This window comes from Aphis gossypii, chromosome 3 (genome assembly GCF_020184175.1).
Source record: "Aphis gossypii isolate Hap1 chromosome 3, ASM2018417v2, whole genome shotgun sequence".
Lineage (NCBI taxonomy): Eukaryota > Metazoa > Arthropoda > Insecta > Hemiptera > Aphididae > Aphis > Aphis gossypii.
The window spans coordinates 24,817,363-24,844,336 of NC_065532.1; the positions used below are offsets into that span (position 1 = coordinate 24,817,363).

Consider the following 26,974-nt stretch of genomic DNA (forward strand, 5'->3'; position numbering starts at 1 on the left):
TGTACATTTTATTATTTAAGTATACGTGTATAGGTATAGTACGGTTCGTTTTCGTAAGACAATCGGACGATTTTCGAACGTCGCCGACTTGCTTGACGTGGGCGTAACGTGTTGAATATAAAGGAATAGCAAAATTATTGTCATTGACTCTCGCCCGCGCTAATAACGTATAGTGTCGACGGTAGAAAGTGTAGGTATATACTTGAACAAGTTGATACACGCACGTGTAATATTATCGTTATCAATGTATTATAATATTATGGCGGACGGAATCGAGTTTGCATAATCTCGTAGCCACGGCGGCTGCGAACAGTGCAAGTATGACTACCACCGGTAACCGGTTAAAATTCTTATACGGCGGCGGTGAACCGCCAAGTGCTTTGCAGTTTGCGAACCACTGCGGCAGCGGTTGAATTCCTCGGCGGCCCACAAGAGAGCAATAATGAAATACAAGAGGATTGTGACCGCGACCGCCTGGTAGTGGTGGCGGGACTGTTGGGAGGGGGGGTACGCGTTGTAGAAAGTGGTCGGGCGACTCGGCGGCTCGGTCGCCTCAGTGCATATTATTATTATTATTATTATCATCTACGCGCTTTATAATAATATAGTAATAATAATAAAAGTAGTGGTATATAGGTATATTGAGGTATATACCTATAACCGGTGAGACGGACCCGCGGCGGGACTATCCGACGACGACGACAACAACAACAATAATATAATAATATTCAACATGGCCGACGACTCGGCGTGCGCTCGGTGTGCGGCGGTGCTTAGCGCTTAGTAGTCCGCGATACGCGGTACCCAGTAGACGTTCGTCTTTTTCCGTCCGTTGGAGATCGCGTAAAAATTCTGTGCGCAAGTGACAATTGTGTTGGTGACGGTTTCGGTTAGATTTTTAATTTTTTTTTTTCTGCCGTAACTATAAGTTCGGTTCGCGAGACGACGACGCGCCGGCGGCGGGCCGTTTTCGTCTGCGTTTTTGACGGTCGTCGCCGTTATTGTGATAATGTGCCGGGAGACGACGACGACGACCGCCGCGGTGAAGCACCAGCTACGGACGAGTTCGGCCGGCCGAGCGCGATGAAGTCGATCTCGTGGATCGCGGCCTCGGCCGTCATCGTACTGGTCGCCCTGTGCACCCCTCAGTCGGGTAAGTAATATCAATTATTGTACTCATTTCCCGAATCAACGTATCTATATTAGCCGTATAATATTATCATGATATTGTAGACATCAGTCCCGTTAGGTGATGGTTCGTAGAGTTCGTCCCACCGAAAATAGCGTTTCCCACGATTCCGCTCGTTATTGCATATTGTCGTATAGTTATTATGGTTCAACATGCCAGTGGCGTATTGAGTTAAACGATTTGTTCTCAGACGAGAATGCTGAGACGTTCAAAAGTTCGTTAAAAGTAGAAAAAGTTTACTTGACTATCGCGTTTTCCCACTATAGCTTTATTATTATACATTTTTTAATACAATAATAATAAAGCGGTAAAACGCCGCAACTTGTCTTGTACTCAGCAATATCACATTATTATTGTTAGATGTCCATAAAATCATAGCAGGGATAAAATCTCACTAATCTCACGGAGAAGAGTGCTTTCGAGTTTCGACAAATCATGAACACATACACGTCGGTACGCAAACAGTGACTGCGATAGGACGCCGAAGGTTGAACAGATACCTATATTATTATTTATTATATTATATAGGATACGTCGAAAGCACGTCTTCTACTAAGATCTTCCAGCAGAGAAAATGCAATCGACACGATAGATCAATTGTTATAATGTACGCCGTGGTTTTCAAATAGGTACTTTATATAGGGTTTGGTTTAGGTTTCATTGCTGTGTTTATCATACACGACGGTTGGTGAGGTCAAGGCGATGGCTATGGGTGTTTATGTTTTTCATTCCAGACTCTTAACTAGAAACTATGTTTCGTCTACTCGTCTATTGTTATTTATACTTTGCGCAATGCTACCTGCGTAGACGGGCCTCAACTCGTAACACGTTCGCAATTGTGTTATTCTAAATTCCATCACTATACGTACGTATTACATATAGGTAAACCAGGCGATTTAACAGCTACTTTATTGTCTCCCAAACCTCGTTGGACGAAAAAGACTTGACGAATAATCACAATCGCACGAATTGGTGTATAGTATATATAAAAAATTATGTAGGGATTAAATCCCCCACTCCACTATATTTTTTTTTATGAAACGTTTTCATAAAAAAGGTTTAAAAATATAATGTTGTAGTCACAGAAAAAATAGTTATGCTTATTTTTCTAATATTATAATATACATCTATTTTATAAATTACAAATATCTCAATCATACTATTTTATACTTGTACTAATGTACTTGTATTATATTTTACATACGCATAGTCAAATACATCAGAGAATACATCTAATCCTCGTCTGTCAATCTCGCCACCAATTGTTAACCAGGGTCCATATATGACGATGATAGATGATAGTTATAATTGTAATGGCTTATATCGTGAATTTATAGTTTTGAAAGACTGTTGCTGAAATGACCATAATATGATAGATAATGTCATAGCGTGCCGATAGAACTAACAAACGTGCTTGAGGTTAAACCTCAACTAAAATAATTTTGATTACTTAGGTAGACCAGTAAACTTTTTTTTATGGAATATATACTTAAATTCTTTAAATTTCTTATACATAAATTTCATTATTTTTTCTTCTAATTCTTCCCACTCATACAAAATGTATGTATACTCCACTGATATTACTATGATTCTTATAATAATTAGAAAACTATAGATACCTACTATACCTATTATACTTTATTGCGATTATAATGTACATCATATGATTCGCCACAAAATGTATTTTAACTTGAGTGTTCTTGAAATGTCTAGGTTTGGACAGAGCTTAATATGGAAGGATTTTAAATCCGTTTCAAGAGAAAATACTTATTTCAACAATGAAATCTAGTCATGATTAATCAATAAAAGCAAAGAAAGTCACATAATATGCTTTCGTTAATACGTTGGATAGAAATATAGATTATATCTGTGTTTTAATAATTATATTATAGGTACCTTTAATCTATTAATGTTTTTTCCGATAAGTATCAAGATTCGTCCATGCTAAAATAATAATTTGTAGTCGTTTTTTGTGTAGGTGCTTATAATGTGACATACCTTAAATTACGTCTTGATACCTTACTAGTATCACTTAGATAGGTACTGTGGTTTTAGATGTGTAAACGAAATTATTCCTCTAGTAATTTTAATTATTTAAAGTTCGTATTTCAAATTAGTGTTTCTCTAAATAATTTTGGTCTTATTTCGAGACTCAGGTAGAAACAATTAACTTACGATTCGCAGATCACTTACTGTTTAGGTATATCGTTTAGATCAGATTTCAAAAACGAGTATAGAATTCGTAAAACCGATCTTAATTTATACGGATCTAACTAATAAAATATAATTAATATTAATCAGGTATCACGTACGTTTTATTCGAAAGTAAACTAATGTATACTACTCGTATTATAGCAATAGCCACTGATTTGTATTAGCCATACACAAGCATCATATCACCTATAATTCCACATTTCATCGATTTTATTTTCTATATAGTCACAGTCAATATTTTATAATGAATGAATTTTATCGTATTAAGTATAAATAATACCACAGTGATAATTTATTTTTGTTATTAATTTTTTCTTTTTAATAAAGAAAATATTTTTATAAAAAAAATAAATGTAAAAGTTGATTTTCTTACAGTTAAATCCTTTCTCTTTTCGTTCACTCTAACGCTAAAAAAAGAGTACAAAAATATGATTTGTTTCTAATTCGGAGTATAATTTATTTTAAGTACGTACAATGAACAAAACCGGTCATAATGTGTTAACACTTTACTATTTGGACCGTATAGCTCTGCCGCTGTTAAACCATTTCGACGAAAGTATTTGGCTATGGATCAGTTATTATATTGTGTACATTAAAATGTATGATAATTTTTTTAATTGTAACTAGCACAGAATTTACGCCGTGCACAATGTCCCTTCTCGTTCAAACGAACATAATATTATGATTGCGTGCATTCGTGTAAATCACAATACAACCGTTCGGCAGTAAAATATTTCTGCCAAACCGTGAATAAAGAGCGCATTATGGACGACGTCGCGATAATATTACCTATATTATAATATTATTTATAATAGATTTCTATAAAAATTGGCTAAACACGTTGCATTAGCTGGTATCCAAAATCTGCAATTTAACGTACCTATCACCCAAAAATGTATGCCGTTAAACAACACTGTATGATATGATAATTTACGTGATCCGACGATCAAGGTTGAAATATTTTAACAAGATATATTATTATTATATAAATTGATACTACAATATTTTATTTGCTAAAAATGAATCGTAGAAAGAATAATTACCTAACCATAATGTATCCGGGTAACCAACACGTGGTAGATTTCCGTCAAATGTGAGTACGACAACATATTATGCTTTGTCAAGGTGAACGTGCGCGTATAAATCGAGAGTCCAGTGTACTATGTGTAATATAATAATATAATTTTATAATCATATACAATCTCAGCGTACTTGACGTTGCGAAGATATTGTTGGGAGTGGGAGGTTGGTGTGTAAGCGCCTGATATAGGAGGGTTATTGCTTTCAAACTAATCGCATTATTTAACTGTCGAAGGATAATACGTAGGTAGGAACGTCGTTCCGAATTTAAAACCATAATACAAACTTACACAATATTTGTCTGCCGGGATACTAAATACATATGTTATTGACAACCGTGATTGTTGCGTATTCACTGTAGGAATGACGGGCGAGCTGACAAAATATATTTCGCACGCCGATTATAAATATATGTCACATGTACACTGCAATAATGTGCGTTGTGTATGGTGTATGTGGAGGAAGGGGAAATTGTAACACCGGGACGAGAAAACTGCGTTGAGCGAGACGCATTTGGCGAATTTCATTGTATGACAGGAAAAGTTTTCAATTTCCTCAGTTTTTATGAATGACTCATTCCTTGGAGTAAAATGTGTTGTTCCTGTTAACTGGATATTTGTTTGTAAACTTTTTTGGTCGACTTTACATTTTTATTTTTTAGATCTTATTTTCTTCTATCCATTAATAAATACAGATAAATAAATCGATGAAGTTTGAACTATGTTTAATGAAGTTAAGATAAAAAAATTAAATGCCAAGTATCTATTACTTACTAAAAAGTAAAAATAATTTATTTACTCATGATTTTGGATTAAAAATTTGTCGGAGTGTACCTAATTATTATATAATTTTTTTAATTAGCATAAGTTAAATCAATATAATATAAAATATATAACATTTAATCGTTATTAAACTTAAAAGCAATTCGTTGAAAAATTAAATTACTTAAGATAAAATAGTTTATTACGTTGATTTGTGCATGACAATTTGTCTGGTGGTTGAGGAGTGAGTACATCGATACGGTCAACATATCAATTTTCAAAAGCTATGTAAAATTCGGTCTAAAATTAAACTCATTTTAAAACTTAATTAGGTTTATGTAAAAAATAAATTTGATATGTACAAAGAAAAATGTATCGTCGATTATTTTGATACTCGTTTACTTGTCACATTGTCATTGCCCTGTCGATCATCGGTATCCGGACAGAGCCAGTATCGTATTATTATTACATTACTAAAGTAGTAGGACGTACGTGCATTGCTTAATTAACGAACTGAGTCAATATAATATGTGTAATGTGCTATATTATATGTATAGATAGTTGACGTGGCCGATTGTAGGGTTGTAATCGCATATACTGCTACTGCAGTTCTCGGCAGGTATATTATTGGCTGCGATGATATTTTATAGGTCGTATATATAGTCATGTGTCGAGAACATAATACGAGTATACACTTTAATACGACTCGTTTCACGCCGGTTTTGAGGAATGATGAAACGGTCATAAAATAACGTTTCCGCCGTAGACAATATCATCTATCGTATTCGAGCGTTGTCTAGTGTTGGAAACTTTAACGTTTACGAAGAATTTATGATGTCATTCATCTCAAACGACCACGCGCTTACCTTTGATACAATACGTCGTCGATGTGATATTATGAATTATTGAGACTCCAGAGCATTTGAGCTGAGTTAATCAAAATAATAATAATACCAAATACCAATAATAATAATAATATAGAAACGGTAGTGTGTTGTTTGACGTATATTAAATGCAAAACGCAATACAATTAAAAATACTGATACAATTCGTTATACCATTTTTTATTACATTTTTTTTTTTATACAGACTAAATTACAAGAATAGTGGAGGATTTTTACATATTATTTCTTTGAACAAAGACGCGAATAGTGAGCTGGACGACACAAACATTATATTATTTTATTATATTATTAAAGTATATCACGTTTAATCCAAAATCTATAACTCTATTCGACGACTTTATTATATTTATTATTACAATGCATCATAATTATTCATGCATCAATATTATAATTTAACGAACAAAAATATAACTCGTTTTTTTCGGACATAATAATATTACCCGATTCCCCTTGGGAAACAATCTATAATATAGTATAATAGTATAAACAGTATATTACACATAATACATATCGAGAGTTACACGTCATCGTCGGGTCGTGTTTTCGACGTATAATCGTCAAAATAATAGATCTACAATACCGTCATAATATAGTTCCTGTTTACTCCAATAAACGTCACGGATTAAGGTGAACACGATGTAAGTATATTATGTTATAATAATATGATTGAGACGTATGGATTACCTAGGAAGTCGGGGAAAAAAATTGTGTTCAACGCGATCTCATCGACACAAATCAAGGGCGGAATCTCTAAGTATATTATCATAAAATAATTTGTAATATATTTCCTAATGGCTATTTAAAATTAGTATATTATCATTACTCATAGCAACGACACAGGGTCACATTCATAATAGCGATTAGTTAATATAATAATGATATCCTCAAACAAGGAATAAGGGTGTGAGTGATTATTTATCGATTTTTCGAGAAAACAGAGCTATTTTTGCCGCTTATTTGGTTAATTTACAAGTCAAACTGTCATTCAAACCTTTCGCAATACGTTGAAACACCCTACTATACAGTGTAATACAACACCATTGACTATCTCGCATTAATAAATTGAATTAAAATCTATATTGTGATTGAATACTATGTGTATATCATATTATTATAAATCATCAAAAGAATGTCATACATTATTAGTTACATGATATAAATGATTATTTAAGAAACCCATCGGTATACAATAATAAAACAACAGTAACAATTCCGATTGTAATAGTCAAAGAAATAATTAGGAATGTATTTTCAATCGTCTATTTTACGCAATTTATCTAAAGGTTATTAATTTATCTTAAGCTGTGACACGAAAGCACTACTAACTATACGAAATATTTTGTTTTCGATTATGAAATTAAAAATGTTGTCATTGAGCAGATATAAAAACCAAAAAAATATCACTAAAAATACATTTATTTTAAAATGTATTTCTTTTATATAACATTTTTAGCTTATTTTAATAATATGAGAATAATAATTATTAAACTAACTATATAACAGCTGACATAGATTTAAAAATATTAGTATTGAATATGTCTTATAATTTTATCTATTAATATTTTCTCAAATTCTGTATAATATATGAAGTATTTTAGTAATGTGTATTTCAAAGTGCTTACCTAGGTTTACTGTATATATAATTATATATTTAGGTTCGGCACAGATGATCTATTTATTAATCGTGTATATTATGGAACATAATATTTCGTTCTAGTTTATCCTCTGAATATCTATGTATACATCTTTATCTCTCTTTAATTATTTTACGAACTTCGTGATTCCAAAAAGCATCCTTAAAAGTAAGATGAGGGCAATATGTAAGTATACCACTTATGGAAACGAAATACGCATCGATACTCTCCATCATCGGTCATCGTGTCTGACCGGACTGTGACCATCAAGAACGTTGTGTACTTGTGTGATGTATGTTATTAATTATTATTAAACGACCTGTACGCGTAGGTATTCGTGCAATACCTACCGACTTTATAAAAATGGTTAACTTCTTATAATTGATTTAGCTTATTTTCAACAGTTGATTTCGACTAATAACTAAGGAGACAATGCATTGCTCAAATTCATTCCCCTCCTGACTAATCAAAAAATAATTAAACGCGGTGCTCTATTAAGTAGTTGCACCCGCGTGTATAAACAAAATTAGGTACATCATAAAATTGGATATCTTGATAGAAGATTGATAAATTTTTAAATTCATATATTTATTTTATCATACATGATCAGCTCCCACATCGTCCGGAAGCGTGGCCCACCGTGTATAAACAGTGTGTATACTTTATATACTTATATACTTAGTATGCTTATTAAACATATTAATTAACTATTATTAAACATCCATCACCTATAAAGCTACAACACATTATAAAAAAATAGTACGGCCACCTGCTATATCATAATAGTCGAATGCTATACTCGCGTCTTCTGAGAAGACATTTTTTTAATTTTCATTTACCATATAGGGATATTATATACATAATTTAACAAATATTATTATTTTACCGCTGTGGTTATTATTTAACGCCGTCATTGGCGCGTTTTCGATTCCACGATGTAATGTATAGTAAAATATTGTATTATATACATGCGCACCTATTATATTCGTGTCACCACGCATTGTTCTCTCCGCTCACAGCTCGCTGCTGAAGCAGTTGGGTCACGGTAAAATTTCCTGAAACGAAACACTATGTAGCGCGTACACGGTTATGACACCATATGTAAAGACATTTTTTAAACAATTTTTTTTTTACGTAACCTATGGACGAGCTCACGTTTCTCGCCTATCTCGGTTTTACAGCATGTGTTATGTTCAACGATATTAGTAGTTTGTATTATAGTCAATATAGTTTCGTATCCAGGATAGGTATACCTACATAAAACACTGTCCAACAAAGAACTATCGAAGAGGCAATAAGTCAATTTAGTTAAAATAATAAACGATCCTCCGCTATAGCCAGTGAAAATTACTTCCATCGTTAAGTTTTCTTATATTTTTACTTTAACACGTCTTCATTATTTTATTGCATGTATTGTATAAGTAAAACAGGGCGTAAAACCTCTATTATTTAATTCATTCAACAGAGTTTTTTCTTCCATTCTATATAATATATATTATATAAAAATATATTATATTGTGGAATATCCATAGGATTTAACAATAACTGTTACACTGAAATACATTTAAATATATATCAAACCCACTATGTGTAGGCATATAATATAGAGTCAAGAAAGAAACGGCAGTCGCACAAACTGAGAACATAATGTTGTTATTATTATTAGCCGATGGTAATATATAATGTGAAAGTAACTCGCAATGTGCGTTTCCCAATCAGAAAGCATAACATCGACCTTACGCATATATGTGTACTGTGTAGATTTTATAGATATGTGTGTGTGTGTGTATTGTGTGTGTGTGCATTTGTGCAAATGTGATGGGTCGTAAATGTGTTCGCTAATTAAGTATATTATAAGTATGCGTTTACCGTTCTATACATTTTTATGCTAATTGCTAACATGCGTGTGTGACCATTATCATTTTCATTATTAATAATTGTAATGCTGAAAAAAAAATAGTACAATAATTCATCAGAGATATTTTTTTTTAATCCATCCTAGGTTATTATGAAAACAAACTACACTGTAATAACTGATAATACGTTTTAAACAGTTTAAACTTGAAAATAGCACTCGCGACATTATTAATATTAATGGAATTCTATAACATAATCTGAAAATCTATAATGACGAACGTTGATTTATCACCTCTGTCGCGCAATGCCAACAATAATAATTTATACCATTATCGCACATAGACAAAAATGTCAATTATATTTTCCACTATTCCATTGAAAACATGCATTTTGTTATACAGTCACATGGAAATCCTTCGTTATACGTCGTCCGCACTTTAGAGTTGAAACACAGTTGGAAAAGTAAATAATTCTGTTACTAAGAATTTCTTCAGTGAATCATAATTGACATAACACTCACACACTTCAACTCATGTATATTTATATATTACGTTCGTTTAAAACAATAACGGGACAGCTATGTGAACAAGGCATACATTTGACTTAACAGATACAAATATTTTAGGTACATGTTTGTGTGGTTATTGCAACAATCATTTTATCGGTTGTCCTTTTCATGTAAAAAACAATGTATACGTTTTAAACTCATCGTTTGGGCTTAAACTGACAAGTAACAATGAGAAAGCTACGTACGTCGATTCTTGATACCTGAATATATTAAAATTAAAATTTTATATCGTGATGTGACTGCACGAATTTAAAAGTGATATACGCATAATATAAATTAGACACCTGCCTAATAACAATATTAGAAGTACGACAAAAACTGCTGTAAAGCAATCGACTTCCGCGGAAACTTATGATAGCCCCCAATAGCAATGTAATATTCATCGTCATTAATAACACGGTTGCAGCTATCGCATAACATTTCAAAATATAATATATTATTTTGATGTATATGGATATTGAAAATTGATTTCCACCGAAGCGGCCGTCCGATTATTATTCGATCTTGATGCAATTGTCGTGCCTCATCATCGTAGACAAGTAGAGAAAAGTAAAATAACCTTATTTATACTACACTCCTCTCCGAGCTACACATATTATGTATTAAAGTTTTCGACAATGCCGTTGTTTTTTTTCATCTCGGTAAAAATTACAACGCGATTGCCCCGCGGCCTGTACTATGCCATTCGTGCCGTTCGATAATATACTATGGGTAAATTGAAGCGGAGCGGAACGAGCGTCACACAAACTGCCCATGTACCGTTTTTTTCGTAGATTTTTTTTTTTGTTTAGGTTCTATTTTCCAACGATCACTATTATTATTTTTTCGTTTCGTCGTCGCGTTTTCATTTGACAGCTCGCCGTCTTCGCGCGCTGCAACGAAAGCGTATATAATCGGCGTTTGACTACATGGCTGCAACTACGACACAGTTACTGAGCGAGTAAATACCATAACCGAGTAGCAGGGCTACGTTGTTTTTTCCGTAAATGGAAATTATTTGAAAACGAGAAAATACCAAGTGACCTATCATCGGCAAAAGGTCGTTTGTTCTAAGAATAAGTGCTGTTTCAATCAATAAATCATATTCAAGTGAAAAGTGTTGGGATATTTTCGTTTTTGTTTTTTTATAAATTATTAATGAGAACAATAAAAAACAAATTGTTAGGAAAATTTAACTACGTATATAAGCAATATTGCACTATCTATCTATCTATATCTATATTATAAGTACTATAATATTCTGAAAAATCTATTTTTTGAAAGCTTATTAAAACGAGAACAGTCTTTAAATTGGCCTTCATATTGTTTTTTTGACTCCATATTGATTCTATTTGTATAAAACTCATATGCTCGGGGATATGAATGTAAAACAAAATATATTTCACGGACGGTTGAAATACTTACATAACGCCAATATTATACACGTTGTCTATATCGATCGATCAAGACACTTATTTAAAAAAATTACATTTTAGAATACTATAAATACTATCAATAATATAACGTTTTCGTTGCACAAGCTTTCGAAAAAACATTTTTTCCTAAAACGCTATAATTTACTAGGTAATTAATTGTTGTACCTTTTTTATATTACAGGACTCTGTGATCTGACCGGAAGTCCTCCGATCATAGGGGTGGACCGGAATTGGGTGGTCGACTCCACGGCACCCATCGGCACGGTGGTGGCTCGGGTTCGCGTGTCCGACGTCGGCAACGAGACGGACCTGGTGTACGGCCTGGAACACTCGACGGGCTTCAACATTGTTCAAGAGAATGAGGACCCGTTGCCGTTCACAATCGACGATAACGGAAGAGTCACCACGAACACATCTCTTACTAACAAGGTATAATAATTTACCATTATTGTCATTAAAAAAAAAATCATTATTCAAAGAGCATACACCACAATATAATTGTACGTTCACGCTGATTATCATTACTTTTAAATGCGATGTAGTACTTACTTTATATATATTGTAATTTTGATCCGAAATCTTTGGAGGAGAATTTTTTTCTTGCGTGTTGCGTTAGCGTAATAACCCGCAGCGAACTCACTTATAGAACAGTATCTCGTACCAACGTCAAAACAAACTTATCGTACTTATCTACTATTACGTGTATGACATATTGCGTATATCCGGTACCGCATATGTGCATATAGGAATTATAATAACGGCAAATTTATACATAATATTCTATTATAATGTATCAAACAACCTACCTTATTATAATACTCTGCGTATCACGATTATTATTATTAACAATTCGACACGTCCAATCGCGGTAGACAATTATATAGACGTATAACATAATATTATGTAGATAATAACTATTTCTCATTTTTCGTAAGCTTATATTGTGTGCCAGAAAATTACGTATTTTGCTATGGTAAGTAGGGGTGTATCAATTTCAGATAAATAATAAAAATAAAAGTAATCATATGGCCGGAACACAATTACGGTTACGATACAATAATAATATAAGATCAAACGATGATAACAGGCAACAGCATATACCTAGATATTAGATATATACAAAAAATGAAACTAATTAAAAATCGTTCTGCGAAAAGACACCAAAATGAGAAATGGAATTCAAAAACAACAATAATGATACTTTAAGTCGTATCCTATAAACTTAAATTTTTAGTCTGGTAGTAAAGAAAATAAAAAAAAAAAAAAAACGTACAAATTATACATATATAGTTAGAAATCAGAGCAATAAACTATAAAAATCAAATTTTAATCAAAATATATTAATGAAAACAATTTACCTATAGTTTTCGATACCTAACCAATAATAGTAAGAAAGTATATTATGTGATTGCGCTAGATGCAGTTCGAGAGATAATAGTTTTGAACTACATTATTATAAATAATAATTTGAAATATGAATATTGTAAAAGTATAAGGAATTTATGTTTTGATTTAGCTGTCTGTGCGGGAATCATATGTTTCTCGATTTTTAGTTTTATCTTACTTTAAGCCATAAATTGTCAATTACTTGAGCGAAAGGTAGATTACAATAGTATCGCGATTACAGAAAATACAAATTAAAACGTAAAACTAAACAGTAATAATAAATAAAGTGGGAAAATGTAATCTATAGACTTAGTTAAATTGAGACGTACTATAATTCTATGCAAATTGATAGGACGATTGTGACGATAGTAAGATTACTGGAATAGGAAACGACTTTTAGTATTATTTATATATATTGAAATTGGAAAGTAATGACGGAGGTATGTTAGGAACATCTAGAGAACAATCAATAATGTAATAAAAGAGACATCGACTTCAATTCGGCCAGAAAATTAGGTAAAACTTATGAGGGTTTGAATTATTATGAAGGTTTTCAATTTTTCATAAGAATGCTGCAAAGATAATTGTTTGAGATCAATCGATACATAATAATAATATATAACATATTGTAAAATACATCATCTGTTGATAATCAAAACTTATTCATCGATTACAGTAGGCACCTATTTAAATTTCCCGTCGATATCTTCATCAAATTCACTCTCAGAACATGCCATCTATATCCTACATTAATAAATCTTAGCTTTTGATTTATGAATTATATTTAAATTAGTCGAAAGGGTTCATTATCGTCGTTTTAATTCTCAACTATTACGCATGTATATTGGTCTTAGACACGTACGGCGTAACTACATAAATATAGTCTCGAATTTAGTCATATAATAATAATGGTACTGGGTCTAACGTGCTATCATAATAGGTACCTATCTAAACATTCTTCGTTTTATAACGTGGATTATATATTACCTATTGATGAAACACAATGGACTATCGGATGTATTTTAGCCAGTACCATTTCAACAAGCGTTGCCGAGACCGAAAAACGTTCAATTTAAAAAACCCGTGATATAATGTAATATTTTACGGTAGACGCGATGTATACATAATAGATTATAATAACAAAAGATCTGTTTTCCGGAGTAAGACATTCGGTATATCGATCTTTAACAGTAAATATTGATAAATGCAACTAAGTGATAATTATTACTCGTTTTATTGAACCTTTAATTTCTCTACCTATAATATATTGAATATTATACAATTTTTTCAGTTTTTGTAGTTTTTTACGACTACCAAATTTAGTTTTCATTAATTAAAATATAAAAATACTGAAAATATGTGTAACCGATCACCAACTTCTTCTACCCATCTCTTATGACATTTGATTCTGCTTTATTTCCACTTTTGATTCTCAAATTCAATATACGCCGAGTAACAACTTTATAATAATATGTTCAACATTTTTATTTTTAAAAATTTGAAAAGTTAATTGTTCCTTTTAACTTAAGAAAAAAAATTGTTTGTGATCTACAACTCAATATGTTGGCCAATCTCTGTATTTTATTATTATTAGAAATTAAATATAAATTATTATACTACACATACGTAGGTATTCAAATTTTCTATTCTTGATTTACTTACCACCTATAATCATATGGCTTGATTATTTTAGAAAAAGAGTTAATATCAATACTTATGTAAAATAGTTATAATATGTTATGCTAAAATTTGTGATTATAGAATACTTAAAAGTTAAAATCCATTTAGAAGATAACAATACTAATTGAAATATATAATTTGGATTATTTAAATAATAGCTAAAAAAGTAATATTATACCAAAGCAATAAATGTATAAATAAACAAAACAAAAATACTGATAACTACTATAGTGTATAAAGACAATTAATACAAACAACGTGCTTCTCGTATAATATAAATAATATAATGCAGTATAAAAGGTTAATAATCTACAAGTTTAAATTGTTCAATTTTTTGTCTTGTAATTTTTGGTTTCAGAATTTTAGATTTATTTAACTATTGAACGTTCGAAAAAAAAATTTGATCAAAAATATATTTTTGTACATAATTTAAATGCCATTTAATCAATTTTTCGTAATTTTTTTTTTTTAATCGTTTAATTTGTAATAATTATTTATAATTTGTATTACCTATATGATTTTAACTATATTTTATTAACAGATTTTCTGGAAAAATATTATAATTGGAAGGTTTTTGGTTTATGTATTGTAGATTCTTCTAAATCACCTTTATTGAGATAAATTAGTAATTTTATTGTCTAGTTTAAAAGTTTAATAACATTTTAAATAACACCTCCTTAAAGTACAATATACTTTTGATATTGATAAACATTTTTCTTTGTTGTATTGTTTCATAGTTTTACAATTATATGGACAATAATATCATCAAACGGCACAGCAACTTATTTATTTATATTAAAGGGTATAAAGAAAGATTGTGAACATTTAGCTAAAGTTTTCTTAAACTCATGAATCAGCAACTTTTTTTTAGTTCACTTTCTGACCTGATTATTTGAATCTCGCATAAAAAATAAATACTCATATTTACCCTATCGGTATTATCGGTATTACACAAATGTTAATTATAATATTGGTGGTTTGAAAACCGATGCTTTTGATGACGACCATCAAAAAACGACTAATATATCAATGACTATAAATATAATCTCTTAGCTGTCAAAAATGACAAATTATAATTCTAGTAATAATCTATAATTTCTAACATGTAGTATGTTAATGCAAAACCTCTATTAAATGTTTTTTTGTTCATTTATTTTACCCATTATTATAGTTGTTGGTGTACGTATTGGTATTTAGGTGGTATTTGTTAACTTAGTTCTTAAAATTCTTTTCTACTTCATGTTTATTATATATCAGTACTCATACTTGTACATCATAATTAAATACTTATATAATAATAAGTATTTTTTCATTGGAATGCAAATTAAATTAATTAATAAATAATTATCATTATTTGTATAAAACATTACCTAGCACTTAAATATAAATCATTTATTATATAGACCAATAATCTATAGTTTACGTAATAGAACTAAATCATCTAATCGTTTCCCGTGTCAAATCAAATAACTGTCATCGTATGTTCCCCTTACCAATGAAGACAAATTATTAAAAAAAAAAAACATCCATCGTCTAGTTCGTTTTCCAGGACACTGTGTTCCGTTGATTAAATAACGAATTTATTCTTCATAAAACGGCATTTCGAAGTAATCTGGAGTACGCCCTAAATTAGCATCCTTAATTAGTTAATTATTAACTAGGTTATTAACACACAAGACGTGAATAATTTACTATGATTTAACATAACCATGAAATAACTTGGTATCTGTACGTTATAATATAATAATAGTAGGTATATAAAATAATATGTATGATAACTTATACTTATACCTATACCTACACTTATACGAAAGCTAAAAGTAGAACACAGTGTTTCTCTGCAGTTTGTATAATATATATTGTATGTAATATATAACTACGCATTATTGTTACAACAAATGTGCCTGTTATTGACATTATTGTATTGATGTATAAATTAGTGCTTTACTACACCAGGGTCTTCAACTACGTATTTGGATTTTGTGATTGTTAAGTTAAAAACGATTTCATTATTAACGTGTTTGGACCTTTTTGATTGCTCCGAGTTAACATTGGAAACACCATAGATATGATAGCGAACAGCGAAGTAATATAATAGTAATAAGTAATTAGATCACAAATAGTTACTTATTCTAAACGCGTGACGAGGACATGGTAAAAAAATTCCTTTCAAAATGGTTGTATAAAATATATAATGTACGAATGATTAATCAGAATTTAAACTTATCTATTACGATGACATCTTTTATAGGAGCAACTACATATATAATTGACTAAAATATATGCAATATGCATTAATGATGATTTTTAAATTACACAAACAATTTATTATTGAATAAATAGTTTATTAAATATATTTAAAAATAATGACTTACATTATAATAATTTATCTATATTAGAGCTAATTATTATCATCATACGTTTTAATTTTATAAACTTCAAATTTTAAAGTGTAGGTAGGTATAGTTCTAATAACTAATACATAGGTACCTCCCCGCCAACTAGTATTCATTTTTATTGAATAAAATAATTATATTCGTTTGTATTACAGGAAGGAAAAAACATTTACCTGTACGTGACTGTCAACGATGGTCACTTGACATCCAAGACACAGGTATGGGCAAAAGTGGAAGGGCCCGGAGGTGGTGGTAGCAGGAATAAGCTAAGTGGCGGAGGACTTCCAACAAACTTCATATCATCACCGTTTCGACCACCGCCCCCGCCGTCTATCCCAATCAATGGAGGTTTTCAGGGCGTTGTTCTTACACCCCCTAACAAACTTCCACCCCCTGGACCGTTCAGAACGACACCACCCAGGCCACAGAACAAAGTTCCTACGGTGAAGCCGCCGACGACGTCTACAGCCATTGCCACGCCAAAGACAGTTGTCGTTGATACACCCGTCGCCGAGGCTTCCACATCACCGACGGCAGCTGGTAGCACAGTCGCTTCGACCGTGGTAACCGGTGCAGATGTGAACTTGATAATCAATTCCATTACCACAGAGTCTGGATCCAGCACCAACACTACCGTTGCCGCTACTACCACCCGGCCCGGCGAGACCAGAAACGTGACAGAAACAGCGCTCACCCCTCCTACAGTGACTACCCAACAACCAGTTCAGAATAACTTAATGTTGGCCCTGGTACCCATAGTAATCGCCACCGTCTTCCTGACCACAGCCGGCATACTTGCTTGTTTATTCCGAAAAAGGCTGTTTTCCTCTAAAGTCAAGTCTAAAAAAGTCAATTCAATTGTGAGTATATAATAATATGTACATTACAATATAATATAATTATGACGCAGAACTCGTTCAACATAATGATATAAACTGGGCATTTAGTCCAAAATAACTTAATATAATTCTACGTTTATAATATGACGCTCACATATTAAATCACCAAATTTTAGTTTAAATTTTTAATTGATAAGATGCCTTATACCTTCATACTCATACTATTTCAGTGCAACGAAAAAATACTGTTTTTATTTCACTTTAAATGTTAAATAATGCTGAAAATTGCAAGTCACCGCATTGTTCTAACTTAGATTTTCACTCTAAAAAACTTGTGGTGTTTTTTGTCTTATCAAGCTGTTGCGATCAATACAATTTTTAGTTAGGACTTATTTGATCTGATCTAACAGTTAACCCAATAAGTCTAGTGGCAATAATTATGTATTATAATATAGATGTATGTATAATATTAAGTTTGTAATAAGCAGTATAACACGTAATCATGTCGATAAATATAACAATATAATGTACTAATTATCTTGTACTTTTTCTAGCAGGGAAAAAAGAAGAGCTTTAGATCGGATGATCCGATGGTCATGCACCACTGGAGCGGACCACGGGCTTTCACCAGGTATGAGAGCTGGGGCTCGGATCCATCGACCCATGGTCAGTACACCGGGGGAAAGGAATCAGCAATCAAAGAAGTCGACCCGTGGGAGATACCCAGACACCACGTGCGAGTGTGTTCAATACTGGGCGAGGGAAGTTTTGGGCAAGTCTGGAAGTGCGAGGCGTACAACGTCATGGGTAAGAGTTGCGCGTTCTACCACGACTACTACGCGTTAAATGACAACAACCATTATAACAATAATAATAATAACAATCATAATAATAATAGTTATTATAAATACTGTTATCGGGTATAACAATCGTGATGATATCATCTCGACTGCTGTAAAAATTTTGAACACGATTAATATGTATAACAATGCGTGCGCGTATATTGTTTAGGGTTCAAGGGCAACATGGTGGTCGCGGTAAAGACGCTCAAGGACAACGCGGGCGAACGAGAACGACTCGACCTGGTACAGGAACTGCAGGTGATGAAATCGCTGGAGCCACATCCGCACGTTGTAAAACTCTTAGGGTGTTGTTCAGAGAGAGGTATATATACATTAATATAAAATTAAAAAAAAAAAAAGAAGCTATTTATATTAAAATCATTATCATTGCAATCATCATCTAATTTTCGTCTTAACATTGATAAATCTTTATATTTATTTTTATTAACATTGTATACAGTACTATATCTCTACAGTATTAAAACGTAAGCCAGAGGTGTGAAATAGCAAGAATCCGACCGACATGAAATTTTCTTCCGTCACAAAGGCGCGACACGAATTTTACATAGCAACCAATAATTGCTATAAACAATCACAAATTAACAGAATGACCCCCAGTCATAAGACATATACATGTCAAAAATAGCTAAAGATGATCTCTGTCTGTCCCCAGACAGACTTTTGCTTTTTTAAAAGTTAATATTATTAATAAATTAGTTTATAAATTAATTTATTAATAGAAGTATCAGCATTAAAACAATTGTCAATTCTATATTCACACATAATACATTACCACACCTACACGAAAAAAATATAATATACTCGGAAACCCCTTAAGTCACAAATAAGTATTATATTATATGAGTAAAAAAAAAACCTTTGACTGAATCCTTAAACATGATATTACATTAATAATAAGTGAACTGATTCATAAACATATAATGCTCGATAATGTAAAAACAAAAATTACAACATAATATCACAAAAGCGTTTATCCAAATTGTTTATTGCAACAATAACACTAAATATTAATGACAATATGTAATATTATCGATTTTTTTTCATAGTTATTACTTATTATTAAAATTGTTAGGTATTATCATTTATTGAAATACTGTTTTATAAAACTGCAATATTTTATTATTATACCGTAGTTGTATTGGATATCAGTAAAAGGTAGTCCATTCCTAATAATAAAAGCCAATATTATTGCATGTAGTGTCCTCAAACAATAAAATTTGATTATTTCATCAATTTCATTGATCTCCATTCCCCCTTTTTTCGTTATTATCTTTTTTTAACCTATACCCATATGGCCATATAGGTATTACACACTTGCGCGTCAAGCAAAATGATGACATCTTATATTTTTGATAGTATTAATAATAATGTATGGCGTATGTACTCACCGGATGATGGTTCAATGATTATGATTTACAGTGTACCTATCTTAATTTTTCATTTTTTGGTTTTGTTTCTGCCCCAGACCCCTTGTTCGTCGTCATGGAGTACGCGAAATTGGGCAAACTCCAAAGCGTATTGCGGAACTCTCGAGGCATAAACTACTACACGAATACACACGGGCCGAGTTCGTTGACGTCGCACGAACTCATTATGTTCTGCTATCAGATCGCCAAAGGAATGGACTTCTTGTCGTCTAAAGGGGTACGTTGAACTTACTGCCTACATACCTATAATATTAGATATGTTATATTGTACATTATACAATGCATAGACGATTGCACACTGCAATGTTAACGAATACGTTTCGCGCTCCGTAAATTGCTATAATATTATTATGATGCTATTGTAATTGGTGCACAAAGCGTTCAGTTAAATTTATGTAGGAAATCTAAAGATAATATACAGCATAATTACAGGAAATTAAAATTCCTTCAAAATTCATAAATCCATAATAATGTAGGTATCTACTTATAGTTTATATTGTTATAAAATATTATGGGTCTATATCTAATATATATATATAGCTCTAAAAATAAGTTGACGTGTTTTCGAAGAAAAATATTATTATTTTTAGATTATTACTATTATCGAGTGTTTGTCAATGGATAAAAATTTCAGTAAAAAAATATTGCGCTATTGTTTTTTTTAACATAGAATTGGATCATAATTTAATGCTTAATAATAATTATTTTATAAATAATTAATCATTTAAATAATAATAACAATAAAAAGAAAAACAATAATACGGCATTAATAATTTTAGAATGCAAGTTTTTGTATTTTCATTAATTTTTATCGCACAATCACATTCATACTTAGATAACAGTTTTCTTAGTCTTTAAAATTTGCATCTCTGATGAGAATTATACTATAGTGCGTATGTGTTTAAAATAGTAATGATGTACTTACAAACCTGACACTAAGACTAATAAATAATAATCATTAATTTCTGTAATTTGAAATTAATTGTTATGTTCCCATGTTAAAAAAAAATGCTTAAGACCCAAAACTTATTTTACATACAATCTTACAATATTAAATATGGTATTTCATACCAATATACTCACATAAATATTAAATACTTATTCGAAAAGTGTAGTGTGGAGAATGCAATTTTTACCATAACTACATTCTTAAGTTATTCTAAACAAATGTGATACCTACAGTACGGTGTGAAATGGAAAAGAGCAAAAATACTGAATAATCCTCCGAAAATGGAACTTTTTACTGTAGAAAAAAACAGCCTAAAGATGAATTTTAATTTACCATATTTTTGTAATAGGTATACAACTTTACTCATAAATAATTTATCATAATTGATTAATATTTAAAATATTATGGTCAAGTAATTGATTGGTCAATTTCCCTAATTCTCCATTAAATTTTACACTAATAATATTTTATACTTAAGAACGGTCCTCCAATTTTGAATACATCGCTCAAGCAAACAATTCTGTCATATGCATATATAAATAAATAAAGAATAATACGTTGATTAAGAATTTCACATTCCTGTGAATTACATTAGATTTATATCAGCAGCTTAATAGTAATAATAATAATAATAATATATTCCCATGAACCGTGAGATAAATAATTTGATGATTTGACCAAAAACTCAATTTTAGAATGAAATAAACATGCAGCCTTGAATGTACATGTGTAATTACAAACGTATATATTATTTGTTTACGGTTTGTTTATTCTATAGGAATAACGAGTAAATGTAATAGTATAATATTGTCTCGCGACTTTATTATATTATCATTTTAATAATCTTTATGTAATAGTCAATTATGAATACAATTTTGAAAACAATTTTAAAATTATTCACCGGTAAAACATTCTATCTATCTAATCGACTATAATGAAAACGTTTATTGTTCAGCAAGAGATGATGTTGTATTCAATTTTATTTTGAAGATAATATTTTTTCTATTTGTATATCTGCGCTCATTCGGAAACGTAATCATTTCTAGTTTATGTTTTAGACAAAATCGTAAACCAAAAACTGATATTCCATACTACCAACATTTCGTACTGGTGGTGATAAAAATAAAGAATAAACGAGAAACGTAAAATATATAATATATATATAGTATTAACTTTAACTGTTATGCGGTATAGATAAGTACTTTTCATCTACAATTATTTTTCGTGTATTTGGACATAATATATACATCTATAATATACAGTAGGCTACAGTCGGTAGATACAATACTATTAATGTAGTGTAATAGAATGTCGTTCATTGACCGTCACTATTATTATTACTATTATTTGTGGTTTCGATTCAAACAGCAAAATATTTCTGAAAAACACGCCCGCGATTGTGCAGTTTAGTTTTAGTGCGTAATCATTCGGGGGCACACGAGGGCAATAGCCGGTAAAATCGAACCATGCGGTGACGCGACTAATAACATTAATTCATTAAGGCGGATTCCCACTCAGCAGAACACCAAAACACTGTGTACAACATTGTGTAAAAATAAAACCTCAATCCTACCCAAAATCAACGTTGTATAGGTAATCCTACGACGATGATACACGACAATACCGAAGTATGAACATAACTTTTTTCCGGACAGCTGATAACTACGTTTACTAGTTGCACCATATACCGTCGTCTTAGACTCCACATCCCCACCCAGATCATAAAAACAACAATATCAACAAATTATTCAAAACACATTCATACACGATTGTATTTTGGCAAGACGGGTCTTGTGAGTAGGTATATTTTTTTTAATATTCGAATCGAATACGAAGCACATGAATCATGAATTGTACATCATAATATACAATTATATCAACACTTCACGATTCGTTGGTTTGTAATTTAATCATCAAAAAAAAATTCACTATTAATATTAGCGTCCTGCAGAATCGCGGAATATTAAATAACATATAATACAGGCGCGGATCCAGAAATCACAAATGGGGGGATTCGTATTGTAATTTACAAACAACCATAATATTTTTTATAGTAATTTTATTTTATACAACTTAAAATACGGCCGAAGAGGGGGGGCTAAAGCCCCTTAGCCCCCCTCAGATCCACGCCTGATATATGATTCAATACCTATAAATTTAACATTAGACTGCAATCTAATTATAATATAATAACCCCTGTAAAATTTTTTAAATATAGGTGTGCTAAAAGTTACAAGTTTTTTTGACAAAATATGATACTACGTTACGTAATAGATCAAAGCACAAAATAATATAAAATACTTTTTGTTTTTGCCATTTGTATTTTTTTGGTAAAAGGTTTTTTTTTTGTTATGGAAAACAACTATACTTTGTTAGTTGTTACACATCACACGTTCAGGTAAGAATAATAATATGTATGTCTACTCTATCATGCATGAACTTACCGAAAACGTTACAATAATTTTTGAAACAATATAGATGCAATAAATAGCAATGTTCGTTTTAAAAAAACTGAACATGATAAATTATATTACATTACATAACATTTCAAATACTTAGTATCTATATTCTATATAGTATAGCAACACTTATTATACAAACACCAGTACAAAAAAACAAAAAACGACTCACGTGCGTGAAGTTCAGGCACAGTAGTAGGCGACAAACGAGGTGTGATAAACGGGTGCTTGTGGGTTGGTAGCGGTGGACACACGGACAAAAAAAAATTGTTATAACGATTCGCGAAATCGTAATTTCCACACGTTCAAAGACCCCGGCGCAATTTTAAAATATATGCACAATATTTAATGCTCTATACGACACCTTACATTAATGAGTACTCGCCTACTTTCAGTACTTATTATTTATTTATAAATATAGACGATTACGAAGAATTTATAACATAGCCGTATAAAAAAGTGGCACAGAAATTAATTTTCAATTGTGGGATAAAAATATTTGCAAATATACCCCTTATATAAAAACAAATTAATATAATATTAAATATGTTGACAAATTTCAAGTAAAAAAATTGACAAATTTTGACTTTCATGGATTTAATATAAATATATTCGTATTAGTAACTTTAACCAGCAATTAAGTTAGTTTACAAATATGATAATTTTAATGGAAATTCAAAATCATTTTTAAAATGTATAACCATTGCTTGTTTGACTTCATTGAATTGAAAAAAAATGTATTTGTCGATTCTTCCAGTATTATATAATATTTATTTATAATAGCGTACCACGAAGATCGCTATAAGTTGTATTATAGGTATTCAAGGTTACATAAAATGTTGCAAGTAATGACTAACGATTATAAATAATATATTATGATATTATAATATACATACGATGTGGGATTTAAATTTTCTCACTTTTCCCAGTTCGACTTAAAAACTTTTTTGATGAAAATGGTTTGTATAAATCAAAAACATTGCTACGATTTTGACTTTTGACTATAAGACTCATTCGCGTAGTTCTCGAACGATTTGTTCTATTTTAGAGCACTCGATGGTTTTTAATGTTTTTATCAATCTAAATCAATCTAGCCCTTGATTATATTCGTTGTAAAGTTTTTACGATATGCTAATATATTCATCGAGTTTTTACATACAAACTTTAAAATGTATTAACACTGCTAGTGAGATGGAATAGAAAACATACTTACGACGTTTTATTCCCCCTATAAAGACTTTTTGTCTCACAAAACATGTATAGCTACCTATTTTAATATTTCACACGAGTTTTGAAATTTTCTTACTACAGCTGCTGTAACGTAAAAATCATACAAGACTTACCAAAATTCGTATTTTAGAAAACTAAAATCCAAACAGTCGCCAAACCCAAGATAGGGTTTGTCTATATGCTCTACCGGTAAATATTATTGATAAACGTTTTAAATGACAACAATATAAAGAATTAGACGGTGTACGGGAAGAGAATGATTGAAACGTTTTCACGTTTGCTATGTATAGTTCCACTCTTATTATATTGCTTCGTATTAATAACGCGCGTACACGTCTTGTTCGCAGATCATACACAGGGACTTGGCGGCCCGGAACATACTGGTGACAGAGGACCGGGCGTGCAAGATCTCCGATTTCGGGTTCGCTCGGGACGTTGCCAGCAGCCGGGTGTACGAGCGCAAGTCCGAGGGCCGGCTTCCCATCCGGTGGATGGCGCCCGAGTCGCTGTTCGACAACCTGTACTCGGCCAAGTCGGACGTCTGGTCGTTCGGCGTGCTAATGTGGGAGATTGTGACGCTCGGCTCGACGCCGTACCCGGGAGTGGCCGCGGCGGACGTCATGAAGCGCATCCGGGACGGTTACCGGCTGGACAAACCGCAACATTGCCGGCGCGAGGTGTACAACATCATGTTCTACTGCTGGGACAAGAGTCCGGACGACCGGCCCGACTTCGCCGAGCTTATGGGACTGCTCGACAAGCTGCTGGTCGATGAGACCGACTACATACAGCTGGACCGGTTCCCGGACAACGCATACTACAACATCACCACGTGCATAAGTGGCGAGCGCCTATGACGGGTCTCCAACGCCGCCGCCGCCGCCGCCCGTTACGCCACTTCCGCCCGGAAGCCGAACCGGCAGCAACGATGATATGATTCCGTTCGACCGTGTCGTTTTCGTTAATAATTATGTCGTTAAATTACATACATTCTATCACGTGTGTGTATAAATATTTCGCGTGTCACAAGTCTAAGGAAAAAAAAATAATAATACTAAAAAACTGCTTTTTCTATAGGTATACGACATGTTAAAAATATTTATTACGATTTTTCAACATCCGGCCCACCCGGTACATATTTATAATGCAACAATAAAACTGCGTGATATGTCGCTTAATATACGCGAATATATCAGTTGTATATTATTATTGTATGTTTTTTTTCCATTGTCTATAAAAACTATATTAGCGCTTATTGTATATACATATTGAAAATTTAAAAACTTTTTCGACGTCGTTTGTTTAGTTTACGCGATGTACCTTCATATATTGCTCATGTAATAATAATTATTATACAAAAACGATGTTTGGTTAGGTTGAAACGAATACCTACTCGTATATTTATCATTAAATACGAATAGAGATATACAATGATTATTTCGTTGTTTTTTTTTTTAATAAAAGAGAAAATCACTAGTCTTTTTTTTTTAATTTTCGTGCTTTACTATTGCGACTATACGTAATACCTTGTCCATATATTTATGTCAAGTTTTTAAACAGTATTTAATGTACATAGTTTAATGTATTTATGAATGTTATATTGTTCTGTGCTAATAGTGCGAATGTGCGATCATATAAATGTTATTAATTATTATTGTAGTATTATACTGATATAGTACCAAAAATATATTTATACATCATATTATATTCATAAATTATAATATTATATAGTTGCAAATACTCGATTTTATGTTTTTTTTTTTTTTTTTATAATTATTATATTGTTATTTTTATTTTATACCCGGTTATTGAATTTGAATTTCCGACGACTGACAATAGTATACCGATAAAATTAGTGAAATCAAATCAACTAAATTAAGTCAAGTGTTACTATATCTACAAGTCTTTATACCAATAAAATTGTATACAAACACTAATTGTTTCTGGTATGTTATAGAAACATTTAGATACACACAAAAACATAATGTAGTGTCGACGTGTCTTGTGAATTTAGTGACGTTAAAATTCCGTATTTCCATTCGTTCTTCCCGTCGATTTTATTCCTACTCCCAAATAATGACCAATGAGTAAAATACTGTTTGGTCTCGTTTAATGTTTTATT

At 31.6% G+C, this 26,974-nt stretch overlaps 1 protein-coding gene across 2 annotated transcripts; it reads left to right on the top strand.

Moving 5' to 3' along the window:
* Positions 1-753: 753 nt before the first annotated feature.
* Positions 754-26,789, top strand: LOC114124499 (tyrosine kinase receptor Cad96Ca). Of its 2 annotated transcripts, none has more exons than XM_027987759.2 (7): positions 754-1,153; positions 11,805-12,052; positions 17,241-17,945; positions 18,482-18,731; positions 18,936-19,088; positions 20,253-20,431; positions 25,200-26,789. In XM_027987759.2, the coding sequence occupies exons 1-7, from the start codon at positions 1,084-1,086 to the stop codon at positions 25,707-25,709; spliced, it is 2,115 nt and encodes a 704-aa protein (XP_027843560.1). In that variant the 5' UTR covers positions 754-1,083; the 3' UTR covers positions 25,710-26,789. The 2 variants fall into 2 exon arrangements, with proteins under 2 accessions (XP_027843560.1, XP_027843559.1); XM_027987758.2 differs by having other exon boundaries at positions 755-1,153; positions 18,479-18,731.
* Positions 26,790-26,974: the final 185 nt, after the last annotated feature.